This window comes from Choloepus didactylus, chromosome 7 (assembly GCF_015220235.1).
Source record: "Choloepus didactylus isolate mChoDid1 chromosome 7, mChoDid1.pri, whole genome shotgun sequence".
Taxonomy (NCBI): domain Eukaryota; kingdom Metazoa; phylum Chordata; class Mammalia; order Pilosa; family Megalonychidae; genus Choloepus; species Choloepus didactylus.
In genome coordinates, this window is record NC_051313.1 from 155,081,642 (window position 1) to 155,107,347 (window position 25,706).

Consider the following 25,706-nt stretch of genomic DNA (forward strand, 5'->3'; position numbering starts at 1 on the left):
ATGCCTGGAATGAACCCCACTTGGTCATGGTGTATGATTTTTTAATGTGTCTTAGGATTCAATTTGAAAGTATTTTGTTGAAGATTTTTACATCTATATTCATTAGGGAGATTGGCCAGTAGTTTTCCTTTTTTATAGCATCTTTGCCTGGTTTTGGTATCAGATTGATGTTAGCTTCATAAAATGAGTTAGGTAGTGTTCCATTTTCTTCAATGTTTTCAAAGAGTTTAAGTAAGATTGGTGTCATTTCTTTTTGAAAGTTTGGTAGAATTCCCCTGTGAAGCCATCTGGCTCTGGGCATTTATTTGTGGGAAGCTTTTTGATGACTGATTGGCTCTCTTTGCTTGTGATTGGTTGGTTGAGGTCTTCTGTTTCTTCTCTGGTCAGTCTAGGTTGTTCATAGCTTTCCAGGAAATTGTCCATTTCTTCTACATTATCCAGTTCTTTGGCATACAGTTGTTCATAGTATCCTCTTTTAATTTTTTTAATTTCCTTGGGATCTGCAGTAATGTCACCTTTCTCATTCATTATTTTCTTTATATGGGTCTTCTCTCTTTTTGATTTTGTCAGTCTAACTAGGGGCTTGTCAGTCTTGTTGATATTCTCAAAGAACAAACTTTTGGTGTTATTTATCCTCTCTATTATATTTTTTGTTCTCTATGTCATTTATTTCTGCTTTAATCCTTGTTATTTCTTTTCTTCTACTTGGTTTAGGATTGGTTTGCTGTTCATTTTCTAGCTTCTTCAGTTGATCCATTAGTTCTTTGATTTTGGCTCTTTTTTCCTTTTTAATATATGCTTTTAGTGCTATAAATTTCCCCCTCTGTACCGCTTTTGCTGCATCCCATAAGTTTTGGTATGTTGTGTTCTCATTTTCATTTGTCTCTATATATTTAGCAATTTCTCTTGCTATTTCTTCTTTAACCCACTGATTGTTTAGGAGTGTGGTGTTTAACCTCCAGGTATTTGTGAATTTTCTAAGTCTCTGATGGTTATTGACTTCTAATTGTATTCCATTGTCATCAGAGAATGTGCTTTGAATAATTTCAGTCTTTTTAAATTTATGAAGCCTTGTTTTATGTCCCAGCATATGATCTATTCTGGAGAAAGTTCCATGAGCACTAGAGAAGTATGTGTATCCTGGTGATTTGGGATGTAATGTTCTATATATGTCTGTTAAATCCAATTCATTTATCAGATTGTTTAGGTTTTCAATTTCCTTATTGGTCTTCTGTCTGGTTGATCTATCTGTAGGAGAGAGTGATGTGTTGAAGCCTCCCACAATTATTGTGGAAACATCAGTTGCTTCCTTAGTTTTGCCAGTGTTTCTCTCATGTATTTTGTGGCACCTTGATTGGGTGCATAAACATTTATGATTGTTATTTCTTCTTGTTGACTTGCCCCTTTTATTAGTATGTAGTGACCTTCTTTGTCTCTCAAAACATCCCTGCATTTAAAGTCTATTTTATCTGAGATTAATATTGCTACACCTGCTTTCTTTTGGCTGTAGCTGGCATGAAATATTTTTTTCCATCCTTTCCCTTTCAATTTCTTTGTGTCCTTGTGTCTTAAATGAGTCTCTTGTATGAAGCATATTGATGGTTCATTTTTTTTTGATCCATTCTGTGAATCTATATCTTTTAATTGATGAGTTTAATCCATTTACATTCAACGTTATAACCATGAAGGCATTTCTTGAATCAGCCATCTCATGCTTTGGTTTATGTTTGTTGTATATATTTTTCCATCTCTCTATTAATATCCTTTATCGTATCCATACCGAATCTCTTTAGTACTGAACCTTTCTCCATGTCTCTCTCCCCTTTCTTTGTTTCTCTGTCTGTAGGGCTTCCTTTAGTATCTCCAGTAGGGCAGGTCTCTTGTTAGCAAATTCTCGCTGCATTTGTTTGTCTGTGAAAAATTTACGCTCTCCCTCAAATTTGAAGGAGAGCTTTGCCAGATAAAGTATTCTTGGTTGCAAATTTTTCTCACTCAGGCTTTTAAATCTGTTGTGCCACTGCCTTCTCGCCTCCATGGTGGCTGCTGAGTAGTCACTACTTAGTTTTATGCTGTTTCCTTTGTATGTGGTGAATTGCTTTTCTCTTGCTGCTTTTAGAACTTGCTCCTTCTCTTCTGTATTTGACAGTGTGATCAGAATATGTCTTGTAGTGGGTTTATTTGGATTTATTCTATTTGGAGTTTGCTGGGCATTTATGATTTGTGTATTTATGGTGTTTAGAAGATTTGGGAAGTTTTCCCCAACAATTTCTTTGAACACTCTTCCTAAACCTTTACCCTTTTCTTCTCCTTCTGGAACACCAATGAGTCTTATATTTGGACGTTTTATATTATCTATCATATCCCTGAGGTCCATTTCAATTTTTTTAAAGTTTTTCCCCATTCTTTCTTTTGTGCTTTCATTTTCCTTTCTGTCATCTTCCAGGTCACTGTTTTGTTGTTCAACTTCCTCTAGTCTTGTACTACAAGTATCCAGAAACTTTTTAATTTGGTCCACAGTTTCTTTAATTTCCATAAGATCATCTATTTTTTTTATTTAGTCTTGCAATGTCTTCTTTATGCTCTTCTAGGGTCTTCTTGATGTCCTTTATATCCTGTTCCATGCTCTTCTTGATGTCCTTTATATCCTGTGCCATGGTCTCATTGTTCATCTTTAGTTTTTTGATTAGTTGCTCTAGGTACTGTATCTCTTCTGATCTTTTGATTTGGGTGCTTGGGTTTGGGTTATCCATATTGTCTAGTTTTCATATGCTTTAAAATTTTCTATTGTTTTTGGCCTCTTGGCATTTGCTTAACTTGATAGGGTTCTTTTAGGATTTGTAGACCAACTGAAATCCTTAACTCTAATTTGTGAGAGCTACAGCTTCATGGAGTACAGTTTCTCTGACTAACAAGCAGGTGGCATCCACGAGCCACCTGTTCGCCTCAAGCCAGTTCTCCCCTGCTTTGCCTCTGTGGTGAGTGGGGGAGTAAGTCTTGTGAGGTCCAATTGGTGTACCAAGCTTGTGTGTGTAGTTGGTGTTGCCCGCCCTGTATAAGGGGCATGTGTCTGGGTGGTCAGGGAGGGGGGCGGCTCTAACAATCAAATCTCCCTGGTGTTCCTGGAGTTTTAAATCTGCTGCAATAGTGTAATCCTTCAGTTCAGTCCTCCCACAGTTTGTCTCTGCCACTGACCCACAAGTCCTTGGTATTGGCATGTGGCCCCTGAGACTTCCAAGTGGGTCCCTCTTCCTGGCCTTGCACCCCCTGGTCCTCTGTTGAGAGATGACTGTGCTATGTCACAGGTGAGTGCCATCCCCCCAGGGTGGTTCTGAGCTGCTGGTCTGTGTAGAGAGGCTCCCAGTCTGCTGAAATGATGTCTGAATGGGGCTTGTTAATTCATGCTGCTCCACCTTCCCAACTCTGGGACAATCAGCTGAGGGTGCAGGGAAGGCTACTGTCCATGCCCAATTTTGTGGTGTATGCATGTTATTGGAAGCACTTCCACCACACTCGGTTGTCTGGGGCAGCTCTGGGCTATGGGGCCAGTGAAGAGCAGGAGTGTTTCCTGTCCACCAGGATGATGGCTGTGAGAAGACACCCCCCTTTTCTTGGGAAGTTGTGGTGTTCAGTGAATTTTCTCAGCCACTGGATTATTGCCTTTTGTCTAAGAGCTCTCTTAGTTCTGCTCTTGTCTTGACCTGCCCATATTGCAAGTCTCTGAGGCTTTCTGTATTGGGCTTGTTAGAGTAATTGTTTCAGAAAAAGAAAAAAAGATAAAAAAAAAATGAAAAAAGAAAAAAAAGGGCCTCCTGGCAGATCTAATGGGTTATTGAAATGCTAAGAGACAAAGCAATTAGGAGTATTAAGGAAAGATCTAGGGGGCAGAGAGATCAGTTTTTCTTTGGGATTTGCAAATGAGCCTCAGGGCCTGAGCTCTGCCCTTCCCCTTTCTATGTTCACCAGAACTCCAAAAAGCCTCCGCTTTTATTTTTGAGTTTTTCTTGCTGTTTTTTTTTGCTATGCCTATCTCCTTTCTGCTGGGCTGGCTGCTCTCAGATTTTCTGGTTTCTGGTCTCAGTCTATCTATGGTTGGAGTTTGGATCAGTAGAATGAGTTTCTGATAAGAGCTGCCACTGCAGTTCTCCCTTCTCCTTCCCAGTACTGACAGCCCCTCCTCCCATGGGACTGAGCCAGGCAGGGAGGGGCATGGTTCCCCTGGCCACAAAAACTTACAGATTTTGCTTATCTCAGCAGTTCCACATTTTCGTGAGTGTTGTATGAAGTATGCCCAAAGTCAGATTGCTCTGCGGTGTCCAGTCCATGCAGTTCCTGGCTTTCTACCTACTTCCCTGGAGGAGTAACTAAAACATACACCTCACCAATCCAACATCATGCCCCACCTCCCTACCCCTGCTTTCTTTAGGCTGTAGCTTGTGTGGAATATTTTTTCCTATCCTTTCACTTTCAATCATTTTGTATCACTGGATCTAAGATGAGTCTCTTGTAAACAGCATATTGATGATTCATATTTTTTAATCCATTCTGCCAATCTATACCTTTTAATTAGAGTGTTTAATCCTTTTGTGTTCAAGTTTATTACTGTGAAGACAGTTTTTGAAGCAACATCTTATCCTTTGATTTTTGTTTGTCAAATCTTTTTTCCCCTTTCTCTTTTTTTCCCCTTTAAGTCTTGCTTGCTATTTCTATTCAGTTCTGTGGCCTTCTGTAGAGACCGCTCTCCTTTCTTTTTTTCTTAGCAGGTCAAACTTCATATTTCTTGCTGGGAATGTCTCTTTTTAAAAAATTCTCTCAACATTTAATTGTTTGTGAAAATTTAAAAATCTCCCTAGATTTTGAAGGAGAGCTTGGCTGGATAAAGGATTCTTGGCTGGCAATTTTTCTCTTTCAGAATCCTAAATATGTCATGCCAGTGCATTCTCACCTTCATGGTGCCTGCTGAGTAGTCAGTATTTAGTCTTATGTGGTTTCCCTTGTATGTGGTGAATCTTTCTCTCTTGCCACCTTCGGGACTTTCTCCTCTTTAGCATTTGACAGTCTGATTAGTATATATCCCAGAGTGGGTTTATTTGTATTTATTATACTTGGAGTTTATTGGACATCTTTGATTTGCATATTAATGTCATTTAGAAGAGTTGGGAAGTTTCCCCCAATTATGTCTTCAAATACTCTTCCTAGCCCTTTACTCTTCTCTTCACCTTCTGGGACACCAGTGATTCTTATATTTGTGTGCTTCTTGTTGTCCATCATTTTCCTGTGGCCCATTTCCATTTTTTTGTGTGTCCTTTTTTCACCATTTGTTCTTTTGTGCATTCACATTCAATTGCCTTGTCCTCTAGTTCACTTATTCTTTCTTCTGCCTCTTCAAATTTGCTGTTGGGTGTCTCTACTATATGTTTAATTTGATCAACAGTATCTTTTAATTCCATAAGAACTGCTATTTTTTATTTACTCTTTCAAATTCTTCTTTATACTCTTCTAGAGCCTTGTTGATGTCCTTTATGTCCTTTGCCAACTCAGTGAAGTTGTTTTGGTGATTTGTGTGTTCGTCTTTGATTAATTGCTCTAAATTTTGTGTCCCCTTCAGCTTTTTAATTTGGTCATTTGGATTGTCCATATTTCCTTGCTTATTCATTTGCTTTTTGATTTTCTGTTATTGGTCTCAGGGCATTTGCTTAATAAGTTTACTTTGGGATATGCAGGATCATTTCAACCGTTATCTCTAATTTATAAGGGCCACAGCTTGGTGGGGTGCACCTTCCCTGTCCTACAAGCAGATGGCCCACTGGAGCTACCTCTTAGTCACAGGCCAGTTCTCCCCCAAATTCACCTTTGGGTTCCAACCTGGATGGAAATCCAATCAGTGTCCCAGTTCTCCATGTGTACTTGGGACTGCCAGCCCTGGTTGTTTGGGGGTGGGCCCTGCACAGTTCAGCATGCAGTGCACTCCAGGACACAGTGGTCTAGCAGTTCCCAGGACTACAAATGGCCAATCTGGGGCTATGCATCTGGATGTCACACCCTCCAGCTCAAATGTCCCATCATCCTTGTCTGCTGTGTTCCTGTGAGTCCCTGGAGTTGAGGAGGGTCTCCTGGCACTTCTGTGCAATGCCTTTGCCTCTCAGCTGTCCCTTCATTGGCTTCCTTGGAGGAAGAGTGAATGCAGTCACCACAAGTCTACTGAATCTTGAGTTCCCTCCTTGGAGCGCTCTGCTGTGGGGCTATTAAGAGTTATCAACTGCTGAGATGAGTGCATGGGTTATGGAAAGCTGCTCCCTCCAACAGTCATCAGCCAAATCCAACCACCAGTCTCCAGATTGGGAGCTCCCTGCTGTGGGGCTGTGAAGGGCTATCTCCCCAGCCAATTGCTTTGGAAGGTGCATGTGGCATGGAAAACTGGTTTCTCCTGTGCTCATCAGCTAGCTTCAGCTGCCAGTCCCTGGCATGGGAGCTCTCAACCATGGGGCTATTAGGGTTATCTCCCCACCCAACTGCTTAAAGCATGCATGGGGCATGGGAATCTGCTTCCTGCCATATTAGTCACCCAGCTTCAGTCACCCATCCCTTATGGTCTGGACTGAACACACTCACCTTGTGCTTTGAAATGCAGCCTCTGCCTCTCCAGCTAATTCTCCACCATGTGGTGTTGAAGTGTCTGCCTGGCCAGTGACACCCTGGAACTCATGTTCTGGGGTACTTTCTGCCTTTTATTTAGTCTTCATGTAGGAGAATTTTGCTCTGCCTCTCCTAATTCATCATCTTCCTGGAAGTCCTGACTGCAATTGGTTTTTGCATGTTAGCTTTTGCTGGCCTGACAAGCCATTGGCACCTTGCTTTCTGTTCCAAACCGTTGGCATACAGCTCACTGTGCTGAATTATTAACAAAAGGAAGGTACCTTAACTATGCCAAGCTATACCAAAATAGATGTCAAGGTCATCAGCAAAAGCATGACACAATGAAACTGTACTACACAGTGAACTCTAAGGTAAACCATGGACTATAGTTAATAGAATTATAAAAATGTGTTGTCATCAATTTTCACAAATGTTCTATACCAAAGCAAGAGATTAATAATAGGGTGATATACAGGAATCCTGTATTTTATGCATGATGGCTATGTAAACCCACAACTTCTCTAAAAATTGTAAAAAATTTAAAGCAATAGAACTGATAGGTCTTGGAGCAGAAAGAAACAAGAGGGGAAGCAAAGAAGAAGCGGCATGTTCCTCTAGCCTCCTCTAGCCTTGCAGTTCCCTCCAGTGCCCCCTGCTGGAAGAGGTAACATGGTGCTAGCAGGGTCCCAGTCATGTGGTTTCAGTCAACCAATTCAACATCCAAGAGCAGAGTATAGGCTATTGGTTTTGAACTTAGGGACTTAATAATCAGCTCAAGTGTTTTAATATTATTTTTCTCCAAACATCCCCCTCTCCACCCTTTCACACATACATATTTCAGGTATTGTGATTAATTGCCTAGTTAGTCATAGCACCTTGAAATGTTATATATAATTTTAATGTATTTGTTCAAAACAATATATTGACAACACTTTTTATCATTATGGAAGGAAGTAGGTTATTTTGCCCATCAAAAATAATCCTAAAGAAAGGTAAATTATGACCACTGGCTCAAGGACAAATACTCTTTAGATACAAACCATTTAATTTTGCCTTGGTCATGTGACATATAATTCAAATCCTGTCCATTTCTTACTTTCCTAATGACAGACTGATATATTTTATTGATATCTGGCATTACTATATTTATTATAAATTATAATTAACATTATGATCATATTAAGAGAGGTTAAGAAGGCTGTTAATATTCACCCATATGCCTTTTCTCTGAAATAAGCAAATAGAAGAAAGAAGCCTAAACATTAAGAGGTGTATTTGGATTACAATGGACATTTCGTACTAGGGAATATTTAGCAAAGAGGGTCAGATATATGATTTGATCATGAGTGCATCACACAGATGCATTTTTTTGCATATGTATGTGTTTGTACAGTACCATGACAATGGGACATGCAAATTTCAAAGGACTTAATTCAATTCAGACAGAAATTTTTCTGAAAAATTTGTTTTTATGTAATCATTAAGTATAAACTAAATATCATCTCAGAGTTAATTTGTAGCCACCCTCCTCCCAAGTGTAAAGGAATAAATGGTCTTCTGCAATTTTTGCTTTAACCCTAATATTGGAGTATATTTCCTGTTACCATTTCCCTTCCATTTTTTCATTCTATTGGGAGATGTGGATCAAGCAGTTATGATAATCTCCATCCATTCTTAATTTCCACTTTAGCAGTCCCTGTGTCTCTCATTATTCAGATTTTTTACTTTGTAGATATTATCTTTGGTCTTCAAAGATAATTGATGGCACACAAAGGCCAACACATTCCACATCATCATTAAGTAATCAGTACAGGGTTGTTTTAATTGTTCCTCTGAGATCCATTTTATGTAACTCTCAGAAATTCAGACTGAGATGCTGGTCTCCAGGGACCCTTATATTTGAGTTAGGAAACACAGTTTTGATTGACCTTAAGTATGAAGGAATCAATACTTAGAAAAGCATAAAAGGTCTGTTAACAAAAAACTAACAGATGCTATTGCCTTTATTTTCAGTTTTTTTCTATTGACATTATATGGGTTACCATTTGGACATGAAAACTCCCTGCAGAGAACTAATGTGAGTATTTGGGACATTCTAATTTTCATGGTTACAATAAAATGATGAGCTCAGTAAGGACATATATGAACCAAGTAAACTTTTTAATTCATTTTTAGGCATAGGACAAAAGAAGATCTATCAGGTGACTGCTATTCTATTCAAAACAGATTCACCATTATAATAGTTTTTCTTTTGTATTTTTCAAGTGTGAATGAAATGCAAGAACATATGATTAATCATATAGAAAGTTCGATACATAACCTTTATTTTTGATTAAATAAATGAACCCTTTGAATTTTAATAGCATTGCTTTAATCAATTTTGGAGGCACTCTTACTATAGTTTATCTTGAAAATTCCACATATTCATACTTAGTATTTCATATTCTTATGCAAATATTTCTCACAGGATTAGTGAATCTAAAATTCATAGACAGATTTATTTCCAAAGACAGTTTTTTGTTTAAACAAAACTTACCAGCATATTTAAAGTGACTACTTTTACTAATCACTAACTGGTTATTCCTGTTTATTTTTCTAATTTTATCAATTAGATAGATTTAAAATTCTAATAGAGAAAAATATTCCAACATCTCTGTTAATTATTTGCATAATTAGAAATTTTTATGTGGAAATTGACAGTTTTTAAAGGAGAGTAGAAGAATTTTTCCAATCTGTTGTGCTGGTTTGAATCTATGTACCCCGAAAAGCCACATTCTTTTATCCCAGTCTTGTGGGTGCAGACTTACTGTGGGTGGGACCTTTTGATTAAGATATTTCCATGGAGATGTGAATCACCCATTCAGGCTGGGTCTTAATTACTTTACTGGTGTCCTCTGAGAGAATAAAGGGCAGAGATATTTTGAATAGAACTCAGAGACACTTAGAGAGAGAGATAATGCCTAGAGACATTTTGGAGACAGCTGTTGAAACCAGAACCAGGAGAGAAGCTAAAAGATGACATCCAGAGTTTGCCTCAGAAACACTAAGAGAGGACCCCCAGACACAGAGAGAAAAGCCCTGGGAGAAACAAGCAAGGATGCATAGGATCTGAGAGAGAAAAGCTAAGACAGAAACCCAGAGACATTTTGGAGAAAGCAACAGAAATGAGAAACTAACCCTAGGAGACACCCAGCAGATTCCAGCCATGTGCCTTCCCATGTCATAGTGGAACCCCAGATGCTAGCGACCTTTCTTCACAGAAGGTGTCTACCCCTTGATGCCTTAATCTGGATGTTTTCATGGCTTTAGAACTGTAAATTTGTAACCTAATGAATTCCCTTTGTAAAAGCCAATCCATTTCTGCATTTCTGGTATTTTGAATTTCAGCAGGTTTAGCAAACCTGAACATTTGTTCACAGTTCACATATTTAGGGAACATAACTAAAGAAGTTAAGTCAGATTTCTGCATCACTGTTTCTTTGATCCCACTGCTCTGACAGCATTGTTGTTTTCTGCTGGCCATCCTGGAAACGTGCTGATGGTCACAGGAGTTACCCAAAAAATAATGTAAAAGAAATACACTGTATTGCCACAAAGCTGGGAAAAGTACCCTTTAAATCACGTCTACCAATCCTTGTCTTCCAATTAACTTAAAACAGTAGTTACATGATGAGCTAATTATTTATCCTGCCTGTCTGTCTTCTTAAAGTTTCTTTCCCATGAAATATGCACACATTGGAGTTTAGAACAAATGCAGCTAAATTTAGGTTAATCATTGTTAATTAACAATATGATAAGAATGATTACTGTGTTTGGAAAAATTATTTTAAAACATCTCCTTTCCTCAATTAGCCTGAGGTTTAATTAGCAGAATGACTTAAAATGCGCTTTCAGAGCTTCTCATTGCATTGGGATGCTCTGAGCTGCTTTAAATGCCTCTGTGAAGTTGAGCCAGTATCAAGATTTCAGTTTCTCATTCAAAGAGCTTATTCTGCATATGCTTTGCTGCATTCCTAGCACCTTGCCTTACACATAGTAAGCCCTTTAAAATTGTCTGTATTGTTCATGCTGTCAATTAAGATGAAGATATTATGAAACAGAGATGATGCTAATAAGGATGGTGATGATGATGATGATGAAGGGGATGAATCAGAAGAATAAGCTGGGCTCTAAGAATTGGCAGCAGTATAACACTGTGGATGAGTTTGCCATTAGGCTCCCTAAATTCAGATCTCAGTGTCATCAATGTTTGATTGTGTGACAATGAACAAGAATATTAAATTTTCCAAGCTTCAAGTTACTAATATGTAAAATACAGACATTGATACTCTTAATTCTTAATTAATCCTTTTCTCAGGATTAAGTAAAATAGCACAATGAATGGCACATATGCAGAACACCAGTATGAACTGCTGTTAAATATTCTGCTAGACTCATTTAACACCATCTGACTTTAATTCACTTCCCCCTAGGAATGGGTTTCTAATATTTAGTTGACAATGTGCTGCATCCTGCCAAATAATTAAAATTAACTTACATATATTCTCTCTGTATGCAGTTTTGTCTACTATATAACTTTTATTTTACTCTGGTAACTAATTATAATTAATAAATCTTAATATTAATCTTAACTAAATTGATATTTTTCTACAAACCAACTGGTTCTTGTAAGCAGTTTCAGCCAAATATGGACAATGTAATATCTCCCTTTGAACCCATCCTCTATGCTAACTTTAGGGCTGTCTTTACAAAACTGGGGACAATGGCATATTAATTCTTCTTTCCCAAATTTACAATTTCTCCTTTATTGCCTATAGAAGCACAAAATAATCCCTGAGTATAATAATCTGAACAAGTTCCTTCTCATTATACCTCATATGGCACAGTAGTTCTATGCACAGAAACTGTTCTAGTCTTATAGCCAACTCCTTACTATTTCCAAGACATTTTTTGCTTCATGCCTCCTTACATTTGCAAGTCAGTGTCATTACTTGTACTTTATTTCCCTGCCCCTTTCCCCTTTCCCATCATACACTTTAAGAACTGCATACTTTTCAAAGACAATACCACATCCATATTTTTGGTTAGCCTTGCCACTATCCAATCCAGACCAAATAAACTGCATGATGTTACTATATTTAAGTATTCATGCCTCTTGTAATTTGCCCATGATTTCAACACATGATAGATGATTGTTCATGTAATTTTACAGCATTATAATCAAAGACAATCTTATAATGATTAGTACAAAGTATAAGCTTTAAATATTTGTTGAATAAATCATCATTATTATAATTAGAATTAATTGATATATTTTTTATTGTCATCCAAAAATCTTTTCTTTCATTATAAACTTCATTATTTCAAAACTATCTTTGGAATTTTTGCTTCCATTAAATATTAAAAACTGCCTCATTTTACTAAAAATATCCATATCCTAAAGTATGACTTTTCAAATGACATTAATTTTGGACTGTAAATCATAACTATAATTACCTTTAATTGAGAGCTCAAAATAAGCCCAGATTTGGGCTAAAGAGTCACCTTCATTATTTAATTTTAAAACCACTCAATGAGGTTATGTCTGTTATTGCCCCCATTTAATCAATGAAGAGCCAGAAATTTGTAGAACATAAATTAAAAATGCAAGGTCACAGACAGAAAGTCCAGTGCCAAGATTGAAGCCCTTTGTGTTACCACAATTCTAACCAAATTTTATTGATTTTCTTGTCTCTGAAACTTAATCAATAGGCAATCTTAGCTATGTTCAACATAGTAAAGTAAAATTGATCAATTCAGATGAGATGATCAAAAGTGAATGGATTTTGATTCATAAGACCTGGAAAAATAGACTTTCATGCTGATTTGGGTAAACCATCTTTCACTGGAAGCTCTGGCCTTTTGGGGTAGTGGGTACTTATACAAGTCAGGGAAATCATACAGAATTTTTGGAGAAACTGTTGACCACTGTCTATGGACAGAGGACAGTCTATATTTCTTCTCAGGACCAAAAGTAAGCACTATGATCAAGAATTTTATAGTCAATGGATGATCTCCCCACCAAGTGATATGTGTTCTTATCTCCTTCTGAGTTCAGTCTCCTCTACACACAATAATCATCCCAACTCACAGAAATAGCACTTAGAATAGATTCCAAACCAGGCCATTACACCTGTGAAAGAGGATGAGTGATATTCTCATCCTGTGAAGAGATGAGAAAAGGAATCTTCCACCTTTGCTCTTAACTCAGAGATGGTACACTTCCTTACATCCTGGGGAACTTCTCATGTTTCGTATAACTTGGCTTTGTATCTCAAGCCTGGAACCTTTTCCCCAAATCCACTTTCAGGAGATTTCATAAGTACATTTACATGTAGATTTATCTGTAGAAATTTTGATGCCATATCTCTGATTCAATGTAGTGAGCTTACCAAGACCTGTTAATATATTTTGAGATCATATTCAACACTTCACATTTTAATTATTAGTTAATACCATTTATTTTAATATCAAAATCATTAAAATATTTGAAGATAGCTATCTTGTCTTTATTTTCTTTCTCTAAACCATATCTCATTAGAATAAACCTTGCACGTGCCCTCAAATCTTTCTTATATCACTGTTTTGTGTTTTGTCTGAATGTGTACAGTAGAGAGGTTAATAGCAATTTCTTTGAAGTCAGACAATCTAAGTGTTAATCTTTACTCTTCCATTTACAAATATATAATCATAGTCACAGTAATTTTACCTCTTTACATTGTTTTTTTATTAATCATATAAAGACAGTAGAAATTAAGTTTCAATGTGGTTGTGAGGACAAATGATATCTTGTCTGCAGAGGACCTATCAGAGTACTTGTCACATATCATCTATCCAAATTATGGCAGTACTTATACTATTTCACTATGTGAAAATGAAAAGTAAAGCTATGGGTTCTCAAACTAAATTATATATTAGACAAAAACTTTTCATTTTTTGTCTGAAAAACTACACATGAATCAGCAGCTTAGATTTTCTTAGTGAATTAAGTAATTGTGACTGCAGGGCCAAAGGTTGCAAATCACACCACATTTGTGGGCCCCCATTCAAAAATGATTTTTATTTATGCCTCTGTTTAGGTATCAGAAATACAATACCATATCTAAAAAGTCCATTTAAACAACAAAGTAATGAATAAATTCACAACTATTTTGAATACTTTTATTGGTTCCCCTGATCATAATAGACCTAACATCCATGAATTCACATCAATAAATGACTGCATAAAAATTCAAATCAATATGATAAAATAGACAAAAAGAAAACCCACAAAAACAAAAACCACACACATGCATGTTGCAGAATGCTAGAGATGTTTTGTGGAGGAATAAAATAGGACAAGAATTTCCCTTATGTACTTAGTGGCTGCTTTCCAAGAAAAAAAATCCAGCTGCCCCTTTTCCTTAACTATCCTTAAACACACTCACACACACACACAAATGCTTTGGCTGTTTTTACATAATGTCTAATATTTAACCTAATTTATCAAATTTGCAGAAATAAGAAATTACATATAGAGGTAAATAAGGTTAATTTTAAACTATAATGACATGAAGAGCCAATCTTAGACCTGTTTTAATTCCAACTCTTCAGTCATTATATGACAATGCAACAGGTGATTAGTTTACTCAATTTTAGGAACATGCTTGTGAAACTGAAGAAAAATTATCAAGGTAGACAGTTGATTACATTGTGTAATATTTGGACTATGATAAATTAGTCAACAGTCCCATGAATATTCAGTTTCAGAGTATTATGTTGGGCATTTTTTTCTATAACTATAATTAGCCCTGTTATCTTCTATTGTCAGATATCCCCACTAAAATATGTCTTGAGAAATTCATGTAAGGATACCATGTAATTAACCAAATTTGCACAATGTGTAAGTATTTGTACTATAATTTTTGTACTATATTTTCATGGAAAAATGTATATGATATAAATTATTCTTAGACAAATTTCAACTCAAAATGATATCATTGAAATATTTGAAGATATTTATTTTCTATCTTTTTCTTTTAAACCACTGGCTTTAGTTTTATTTGAGTGATTAATAGAAGAACATGCATCAGAGAATGGTATCTGTCTGGAGAATAAAGGCTATCGCCTGGAAGAGAGAGTACCATCATAAGAAAACTCCTGCTCAAATGTTATATCAAATCAATAATCAAATTAATAAATTCACCCATACACATGCATGCACCAGCATAAAACACCCCAAAATATCTGCTAATAAAAATATGCAGATCCCTTTAGTTTTCCATTGTTCACTCTGTGCAGTGTCTGCCATTTAGAATGAACTACAGCATTGTAACAGAGTTCATGATTCTGGGCTTCACAAGAAAGCCTGGACTCCAAGGAATTCTCTTCATTGTCTTTCTCTTCATCTACCTCATGGCTTTTCTTGGCAATATGCTCATTGTCATTGCCATAATTTATAACACCACCTTGCATACCCCCATGTATCTTCTTCTTCTGGCGCTGGCTATTGTGGACATCATCTGCACAACCAGCATCATCCCAAAGATGCTGGGGACCATGGTAATGTCAGATAAGACCATTTCATATGGAGGCTGCATGTCCCAGCTCTTCTTCTTCACATGGTCCCTTGGGGCTGAGATGGTTCTCTTCACCACCATGGCCTACGACCGCTATCTGGCCATCTGTTTCCCTCTTCGCTACAGCACTATTATGAACTATCATATGTGTGTTGCCCTGCTCAGCATTGTCATGGCTATTGCAGTAACCAATTCCTGGGTTCACACAGGTCTCATCTTGAGGTTGACTTTCTGTGGGCCAAATACTATTGACCACTTCTTCTGTGAAATCCCCCCACTGCTGGCTTTGTCCTGCAGTCCCGTGAGAATCAACGAGGTGATGGTGTATGTTGCTGACATTACCCTGGCTGTGGGTGACTTCACTCTCACCTGCATCTCCTATGGCTTCATCATTGCTGCTATTCTCCGCATCCGCTCAGCAGAGGGCAAGAAGAAAGCTTTTTCAACATGCTCATCCCACCTCATAGTGGTTTCCCTCTACTATTCCCCTGTGATCTACACCTATATCCGTCCTGCTTCCAGCTACACATTTGAAAGGGATAAGGTAGTAGCTGCACTCTATACTCTTGTGACCCCCACTTTGAACCCAATTGTTTATAGTTTCCGGAACAAGGACATGCAGACAGGGATTAGGAAAGTGTTCACATTTCTGAAACATTAGTGGTTTCAGGATGAACATCAGCTTTCTAGACTAAAATCATGTCCTAGAAAATCTCAGACTTTACTAAACTCTCTTAGTTGCCTCCACCCCTGATTTTCCCATTCCTTCTTAAGAGCAAATATGTTTCATTCCACTGTAAGTCACTTGATTAGCTCTTTTTTTCTAAATACACTTGTTCTTTTACCATTCCAACTACACTGACTTTTGCTCATCATTCCACAAATTTCTGAAGGGTTCTTTTTCTGAAAACTTTCAAAGATAGTCATAGCAGATGTGAAATATCTTTTTCCTACTCTGTTCCTAGCATTCTCAATGCTTCCACAAATTTCATATGCTTCACATGAACAATATTTTGTCATGAAATACACATTTATGTGAAAGTATAAAAAATACACTTTCACATAAATGTATATTACAATGCATATTCCAACATTTAAGATAAATGTATACACATCTTTCTAACATATGTAATATATACAAAACTTCAAATCCTGAAATATGCATAAACATGAACACTTACCTACACACATATACATATCATACATCTATCACAAGGATTTCTTCTGATTTTACAGAATTAAATATCCTGTGAATTGCATTGCAATAAAGGATACAACACATCATGAGGAACCATGCAATGTTTCAGAAAGAGGGTGTCGGAAGGAACTCATTTGGGATTGTGTTGGCTGGTTTGGAGAATGATCAAGGAACCACAGATTTCCCTGGATTGAGTTGGGTCAGAAAACAGGGATAATTTTTTCTAGGATGCAGGAGGTATGAAAAATTGCTGAATCTGTAATTGATAAAGAAGCTGCAGTCCCTAGGTTATTGGTCATTTCTAGGACTTAGGCAGTATTCTTGCTTTTATCTGTGCTCAGGAAAGTCAAAGGAATGATCTTGTTTCTTTCTGGTGTTAGGGGAATTTGTTTTTTTTTAAGAATCAATAGGAGAACTACACCAGGACCTAGCTGTTTGAGCTAGGCCAGCTCAGCTAACAGCTGTTAGAGACTGTTTTTCCTTCTTTGTCACTTCTTTAATGTTCAGCTCATAGATTACCTTCTTCATTATGTATTCTTCCTTGTCACAAAGCCACATTAAGGTTGCTTCAACAGCATAGATTAATCTACAGAGAATGAGGGTTAAATGACAATCTAAATGTTTCCTTTTTCTGAAATTATATGGTTATAACTTGGCTTCAAAGACTGAGACTACTATTTAATACATTTAACTTTGTTTTTATCCAGGTTCTTTATTTCAAATGAAACATTTTCAAAGGGACTTATTCTGAACCCCTGCTCCACTGTGACTTCCATTGTGTAATATATGTGTAAACATATACCATACCAATATATTTTGGACTATCCTATATGATTTTCTACCTAACCCATCATACTGTAATATACACCTCACACAACTTTGTGTATATCTAGTTGTTTAGAATATCATATGTATGTTATTTACAAATGCTATATTTATATTTTTCTTTCCCAGAACCTTATATCCCTCATCAAGCTAAACATGAATATTAAATTCTTATGGATCATTCTATGTTTCAGAGTAAGAGAACAAGAGAGGTTTGAGAATTTTGTGTAATTTTTTTTATTGTTTATAAATTGATATGTGAATGTGGGATGAAGATAATTATGGTATATACACTCCTCCAAAAGAGCATGAAGATTCTTTACAGGTGTATGCAAACAATTACAAAAATAGACTGTGCATTTCATCATAATAAGAGGCCTCAAATATTTCAAGGATCAATTTCATACAAACATTTTTGGAGGAGGAATGTGATTATGTATATTCACATACATACAGCATTGAACATTGTATTACAATGTAATTGTAAAAGTGTATAAATGCATGTTCATAAGCTTGTGTGTGTAAGTTACATGCACACAAATATATATGAAATAACATTATGGTCTTATCTGTAGGACATATTATGAAGTAAAAAAAGGACAGTTCAGTATAATGTATGTAATATTTGTATGTATTTTAAAAATGGAAGGAATACCAAATAACATGAAGATGATTTTCTATAGAGGCACGGAGGCCACAATATGATCCAGAGAGGGATGGAAGCTACTTCTGTGTATGTACCTCATTTTGCAGTTTTTACTCTGAGGTCATGTAAATATTTTACATAATAATACAACAGAAATCAACTAAAATTTAAAAAAATCCCTGAAAATAGACAATAATACAAAACAAATCTAACTTTATATATAATTTACAGCTTTACTAGTAAAGGAAATATTTTAAATGACTTCAAACCACAGTACTGTAATGAACATTTCTAGTAAGATAAACCTCAGGTGGTGTTGTCTGACACTAATATTATATTGCATTGTATGATATTTTAATTTTCTTTTAGATTAGCTTTTTAATTATTCATTAAAAACAAACTTTTTTTTCATAGTAATCAATATGTTCAAGTGCCGACTGTGGTGATAAATGCACAACTATATGATGATACCATGAACAACTGATTGTATACTGTGGATAATTGTATTGTATGTGAATACAGCTCTATAAAATTGTAGGAAAAAATAGGAATAGGGTTAAAAGTGCCGGAGAAAACATGGAGAGAGGGATGTACATATTTACCATTGGTTAGGAGGCAGAATGGTATAGCCTTACCGCAGGACAATGTGGTGGTTCCATAAGAAGCTAAGTATGTGGGTGCCATAAGGCCCTGCAACCTCATTATGGGTATATACTTGGAAGATCTGAGAGCAGGGACATGAATGGATGTTTGCACATTAGTGTTTATGGAGGCAGTATTCATGATTTGCAATGGGTGGAGGTGGCCTAAGGGTACATCGACTGAGGAACAGAATGGTGAACTGTGGTGTGTACATACAATGGAATATTGAGCAACTCTGAGAAGGAGTGAAGCTGTGAGACACACAATGAGGTGAATGGATCCTGTAGACAGTATTTTGAGTGTACACCAGAAACAAAGGCAAACACTGTAATGCCTCACCAACATGGACTAACTACAATGTGTAAACTCAGAATTGAATCTTAGAGCACAGCTTATCAGGGGAATGTTTATTGTAATGGTACCTAGATTGTAAGCTCTTACAGCAGTCACTTTTATTCCTGAATTGTAATGGCTGTCTCCAGATTCTGAGATGCTGATCCCTTTGTGAATAACCTGATTGCTCTCTCTAACTTTGGGTATCTGTATGACACCTGAAACTCAAAGCTAGAGCTTGGCAGATATGAATGTCAATATTAGTGCATACAGCTATTAAAAAGCTGAAATAGAGTCCAGACTTCAATTTGAGATATGAATGGAGCAGATCTGGTTAGGACTAGGGCAAATCAGGCCAAAGGGTAAAGGACAAGACTGATTGTGTTTTCTTAAATTCAATTTTATTGAGATATATTCACATACCATAGAGTCATCCAAAGTATTCACAGTACCATCATATAGTTGTGCGTTCATCACCCCAATCTATTTTGAACATTTTCCTTGTACCAGAAAAAGTAAAAATAAGAATAAAAAATAAAAGTAGAAAAGAACACCTAAATCACAAAAGCATGCCCCCACACTATTTTTCATTTAGTTTTTTTTAATTTAATAAATTTTATTTTGAAATAAATTCAATCTTACAGGAAGAGTTGCAAAAACAGTACACACCCCATGCGCAGAACTCCATCATACCCCAACCCCCCTCCCCTGATACCCTGATCCACCACCTTTAACATCCTGTCACAACACCATTTCTTTCTTTCCCTCCCTCTCTTCCTCCCTGCCTATCATCTATCATCTATTGCTCTGTCCTCTGAACATATGAGAGCAAGCTGCACACATCTTTGAACAAACAATATAATTCACATATACCTTTCCCATGGACAAGAACATTCTTTTATGCAATCCCATTAAGTGCAGCTAAGAAGTACAAGAGATTCAACAATGATACAAAGCTTACATTCTATATTTCCTTTTGTGTGTGTGTGTGTGTGTCTCATCTGTGTCCCTTTGAGCCTCCTCTCTGCCATCCTCAGATCCCATCCAGGATCATCCTTGGCATTTAATTTTCATCTATTTAGACTGTTTTATTCTTTTTTTCAATTGTGGAAACATATATATAGTCTAAATCTTCCCATTCCACCCCCTCCCTAGCCTTCCATTAGTGGGATTAATCACATTTAGAATGTTGCAATGCTATCACCTTCCCAGCATCCATTTCTAGAAGTTTCCCTTCACCCCAAACAGAAAACCTACTCTCATTTCTTAACTCCCCATTGCCCCTTCCCCCAATTCTCGGAACCCCTACTCTACTTTTCATCTCTATGGTCATATTCTCTGATACTTTCTTTGTGTTTACTGTGGGGCTTAAATTTAAAATCTTAAATCTATAACAATTTTGTTTTTCTTTGATACCAACTTAACTTCAATATGACACATAAACTATGTTCCTATACTCCCTCATTCCCCCACCTTTATATAGTTCTTGTCAAAAATTACTTATTTTACATTGAGTCCCAGACCACTGATTTATCATTACAGTTTATGTATTTTAGATCCTGTAGGAAGTAAATAGTGTTGTTATAAATAAAAAATACAGTAGTATTGGTATTTATATTTAACATGTGATCTTTACTGGAAATCTTTATTTCTTCATGTAGTTTCAGTCAATTGTTTAGTGTCCCTTCCTTTCAGCCTGCTCAACTCCCTTTAGCATTTCTTATAGGTCTGATTACTGGTGATGAAGAACCTCAGCTTTTGATTATCCAGGAATGTTTGTATCTCCCCCTCATTTTTACCCTCCAGGTGTTTGTGAATTCTCCAAGTCTCTGATGATTATTGACTTCTATTTGTATTCCATTGTGGTCAGAGAATGTGCTTTGAACAAATCCATTTTTTTTTTTTTAATTTATTGAGGCTTATTTTTATGTCCCAGCATACGGTCCATTCTGGAGAAAGATCTTTGATCACTAGAGAAGAATGTGTGTCCCGGTGACCTGGGATGTAATATTCTATATATGTCTGTTAAAATTTTCTGTATCTCTCTCTCCTTTCTTTGCTTCTCTGTTGGTAGGGCTCCCTTTAGTATCTGAAGTAGGACAGGTCTTTTATTAGCAAAATCTCTCAGCATTTGTTTGTCTGTGAAAAGTTTAAGTTCTCCCTCAAATTTGAAGGAGAGTTTTGCTGGATAGAGTATTCTTGGTTGAAAATTTCTCTCTCTCAGAATTTTAAATATGTCATGCCACTGCCTTCTTGCCTCCATGGTGGCCACTGAGTAGTCACTAATTAGTCTTATATTGTTTCCTTTGTATGTGGTGAAGTGCTTTTCTCTTGCTGCTTTCAGAACTTGCTCCTTCTCTTCAGTATTTGACAGTCTGATCAGAATATGTCTCGGAGTGGGTTTATCTGGATTTATACTATTTGGAGTTCACTGGGCATTTATGCTTTGTGTATTTATATTGTGTAGAAGGTTTGGGAAGTTTTCCCCAACAATTTCTTTGAATACTCTTTCTAGACCTTTACCCTTCTCTTCCCCTTCTGGGACACCAATGAGTCTTAAATTTGGATGTTTTATTTTATCTATCATATCCCTGAGATCCATTTCAAATTTTTTGATTTTTTTCCCCATTCTTTCTTTTGTTCTTTCATTTTCTGTTTTGTGGTCCTCAAGGAGGCTGAGTTGTTATTCAGCTTCCTCTAATCTTGTATTATGAGTATCGAGAGTCTTTTTAATTTGGCCTACAGTTTCTTTAATTTCCATAAGATCTTCTATTTTTTTATTTCCTCTTGCAATTTCTTCCTTATGCTCTTCTAGGGTCTTCTTGATGTCCTTTATATCCTGTGCCGTGCTCTCATTGCCTGTTTGTAGTTCTTTGATTAATTGTGCCAAGTACTGTGTGTCTTCTGATCTTTTGATTTGGGTGTTTAGGTTTGGGTTCTCCATATCATCTGGTTTTATCACATGCTTTAAGATTTTCTGTTGTTTTTGGCCTCTTGGGATTTGCTTTACTTGATCTCTAATCTGTCAGTTCTACAGCTTGGTGACATACACTTTCTCTAACTAAACAGCAGATGGCATCCGTGAGTCATCTATTCCCCTCAAGTCAGTTCTCCCCAACTTTGTCTTTGTGGTGTGTGGGGATCTGACCCTTGTGGGGTCCAATTGGTGCACTTAATTTGGGTGTGTTGTCGGTACTGTCTACCCTGAATGAGGGGCATTTGTCTGAGCAGTTAGGGAGGAAGGGTAGCTTTAATAATCAAACCTTTCAGGTGTTCCCGGAGATTTAAGGCTGTTCTCTGCTGCTGGACTACAAGTCCTTGGTATTGGCGTAGGTTCCCTGGGATTTCCAAGTGGTTCCCCCTTCCCTGCTGTGCTCTTCCAGGACCTCTGCTGAGGGAGGGGCCGTGACATGTCACTAGTGTGCATCGGCCTCCAGGGAATACCTGGGCCACTGGGCCGTGCAGGGGCGCTCCCAGCTCGCTTCAAAGATGGTTGAATGGGACACGTTAACTTCCCCTTTTCCACACAGCACCGCCCTCCCAGCTCCAGGACAATCAGCCGTGAGTTTATTAAAGGCCACTGTCCATGGCCGACACTGTGGATTGTGCACGGTGCTGTGGGAAAGATTCCCCATCTCACTGGGGTTCCCGGCGTGGCTCTGGGCTGCGGGTCCGGCCCCAGGCAGGAGTGTCCCCCGCCCACCGGGGAGATGGCTGCAAGTCATGCAGTCCTTTCTCCCTTTGGCTCCCCTCTGCTCCCATGGGCCTGAGACTGTCAGCAGCGGGTGTGGGAAGGGGTATCTTCCATGCCACACACTGAGGCGTTAGCCCAGCATGCTCCCACCGTGCTTCACTACGGGGCTCTCCCTGTCATATCTGCAGCTGCTCCCAGGCTTTTTTTTTTTTTTTTTAAAGAACTAGTCTGTCTCCAAATGCCAACCCAACATTTCCCCACACCACAGCGTGGCCAAGGAGCTTTCAGCTGACTCACTCACTCATTTCAGAGTGCAGTCTCCTGGTTTCACCAAATGCATGGTCCCTGTAGATTTAGCAGATCTTGTCTGACTGGTGCTACTCTGGAACTGGTGTTTTGGGTCACTTTCTGGTTTTTATCTAGTGTTTTTCAGGGAGGTGTTTTTTGCCCTGTCTCACCTAGCTGCCATCTTAGGTTCTCTATCTTCATATAGTTTTTTGTCCCCATTTTTCTACTCATCCATCCATACACTGGATAAACGAAGTGTGATCCATAAAGCTTTTACAATCATACTGTCATGCCTTGCAAGCTACATTGTTATATAATTGTCTTCAAGAGTCAAGGCTACTGGTTGCAGTTTGATAGCTGCAGCTATTTACTTCTAGCATTAAAAACTGAAAAGGATTATCTATATAGTGCATAAGAACACCCACCAGAGTGACAATTCAACTCCATTTGGGATCTCTCAGTCACTGAAACTTTATTTCATTTCATTTTGCATCCCCCTTTTGGTCAAGAAGATGTCCTCAATGCCATGATGTCAGGTCTAGATTCATCTCTGAGAGTCATATCCTGTGTTGCCAGGGATATATACAGCCCTGTGAGTTAGATCCCTCATTATGAGGAGGGTAGTGAGTTCGCCTGCCGAGTTGGCTTAGCTAGAGACAGAGTGCCACACCTGATCAACAAAGAGGTACTCAGGGGGAGAATCTTAGGTACAAGTATAATCAGGTTTAGCCTCTCCTTTGCAGTAATGAGCTTCATGAGTACAAGCCCCATGATAGAGAGCTTGGCACATCAAACCACCAGTCCTCAATGTTTGTGAGAACATCAGGAACAATCCAGGTGAGGAAGCCAACACCTCTGCATTTTCCCCCAAGCTCCTCAGGGAGGTTCTGCATATATATTTTTATTTTCTTTCCAGATTACCTTGGGATGTGTCACTATTTCACACTAACCTATGCAAACCTACCAGGTCTCACTTCCTATTAAGAGTTACATGTAATTATGGTATTTGAACAAACAGTATGAGTTAAATTGTAGTAGGACATATAGATCTTGTATGAACTAAACATCTCTTCCCTTGGTCCCACCTGGAATTTGAAGTTTTAAAATTCAGTCAGTATTGTCCTTATCCTTTGGCTCAATTTGCCCTAGTCCTAACCATATCTGCTCCATTTGTATCTCTAGTCAAAATCTGGACTTTTTTCAGCTTTTTAAACAGTTGCTGTGTGTCCCAATACTGACATCCATATCTGCCAAGTTCTAGCTCTGAGTTTCAGGTGTCACACAGATACCCAAAGTTCTAGGGATTGATCAGGTTATACACAATGGGATTAGCATCTTGGAATCTGGAGATAGCCATTACAATTCAGGAATAGATGTGACTGCTGTAAGAGCTTACAATCTAGGGAACATTACACTAAGCATTCCCCTGATAATTTGTGCTCCAAGGTTCAATTCTGAGTTTACACATTGTAGTTAGTCCATATTGGTGAGGCATTATAGTGTTTGCCTTTGTTTCTGGAGTAGTTCACTCAAAATGCTATCTATGGGATCCATTCACCTCGTGTTTCACAGCTTCACTCTTTCTTGCAGTTGCTCAATATTCCATTGTATGCACATACAACTGCTCACCACTGTGTTCCTCAGTTGATGCACCTTTGGCCACCTCCACCCATTGAAGGTTATACACACTGTCTCCATAAACACCAATGTAAAATGTCCACTCATGTCCCTGCTCTCAGATCCTCCAAATATATGCCCCCAATGAGGTTGCAGGACCTTATAGCACACACATACTTAGCTTCACGTGGAACTACTCCACTGTCCTCCAGAAAGACTCTATCATTCTGCATCCTAACCAACAGGAAATGTGTACATATCTCTCTCCATGTTTTTTCCAGCACTTTTATCCCTGTTCATATTTTTCCATACAATTTTATAGATCTGTATTCACATACCATATAATTATCCACATTGTACAATCAGTCATTCATGGATCACCATACAGTTGTGCATTTATCAGCACAGTCAGCACTTGAACATATTGATTACTATGAAAAAAGGTGTTTTTGATGAGTAATTAAAAAGATAATAAAAAGAAAAATAAAATATCATACAATACAATATAATAGTAGGGTCAGACAAAAACACCACTACCAAGAATCCCTTATCCTTCCCATATATCCCCCCTCATATGCATTTAGCTTTGCTATATTGCCTTTGTTATATTTAATGGAAGCATATTACAATGCTACTGTTGACCACAGACTCCAGTTTGCTTTGCTTATATTTTTCCCCCAATACCATCCCCTTTCCAACACACTGCATAGTTGACATTCATTTGTTCTCCCACATGCAAGAACAGTTTTATATTTGTACATTTCATCACAATCATTGACCACTAAGTTAAACAATCCCAGTCTTTATTTTCTGTCTTTACCTCAGGTGTCATACATGCTTTTAGCCCACCTCTTTCAGCTTTACTCATGGACATCTTTGTTCAGTGTAGTTACAATATTGTGCTACCATCACACAGTATTATGCTCTATATTTCTGGGTCTATATAATCAAGCCTGCCAAACATTCTGTAGTCCTTCAGCATCAAATGCCCTATCTCTATCCTCTTTTCATCTCCTGGTAGCCTGTGTTATCAGCTTTTAACTCTCAAATTATGCTCATTAATGTTAGTTCAATACTGAGACTGCACAGTATTTGTCCTTTTGTTTCTGGCTAACTTTGCTCAGAATAATGTACTCAAGGTTCATCCACATTATTATATGTTCCATGTCTTTGTAATGTCTTACAGCTGTGCAAGATTCCATTGTGTGTATGTACCAGTTTGTTTATCCACTC

At 37.5% G+C, this 25,706-nt stretch overlaps 1 protein-coding gene across 1 annotated transcript; it reads left to right on the forward strand.

The window, feature by feature from the left end:
* The first annotated feature begins 14,967 nt into the window (after positions 1-14,967).
* On the forward strand, positions 14,968-15,891 carry LOC119539558 (olfactory receptor 13G1). The gene has a single exon (XM_037843255.1). The coding sequence runs from the start codon at positions 14,968-14,970 to the stop codon at positions 15,889-15,891; it is 924 nt and encodes a 307-aa protein (XP_037699183.1).
* Positions 15,892-25,706: the final 9,815 nt, after the last annotated feature.

Coding starts and splice junctions, on each gene's coding strand:
- LOC119539558 (XM_037843255.1), top strand. CDS start 14,968: ATGAACTACAGCATTGTAACAGAGTTCATGATTCTGGGCTTCACAAGA.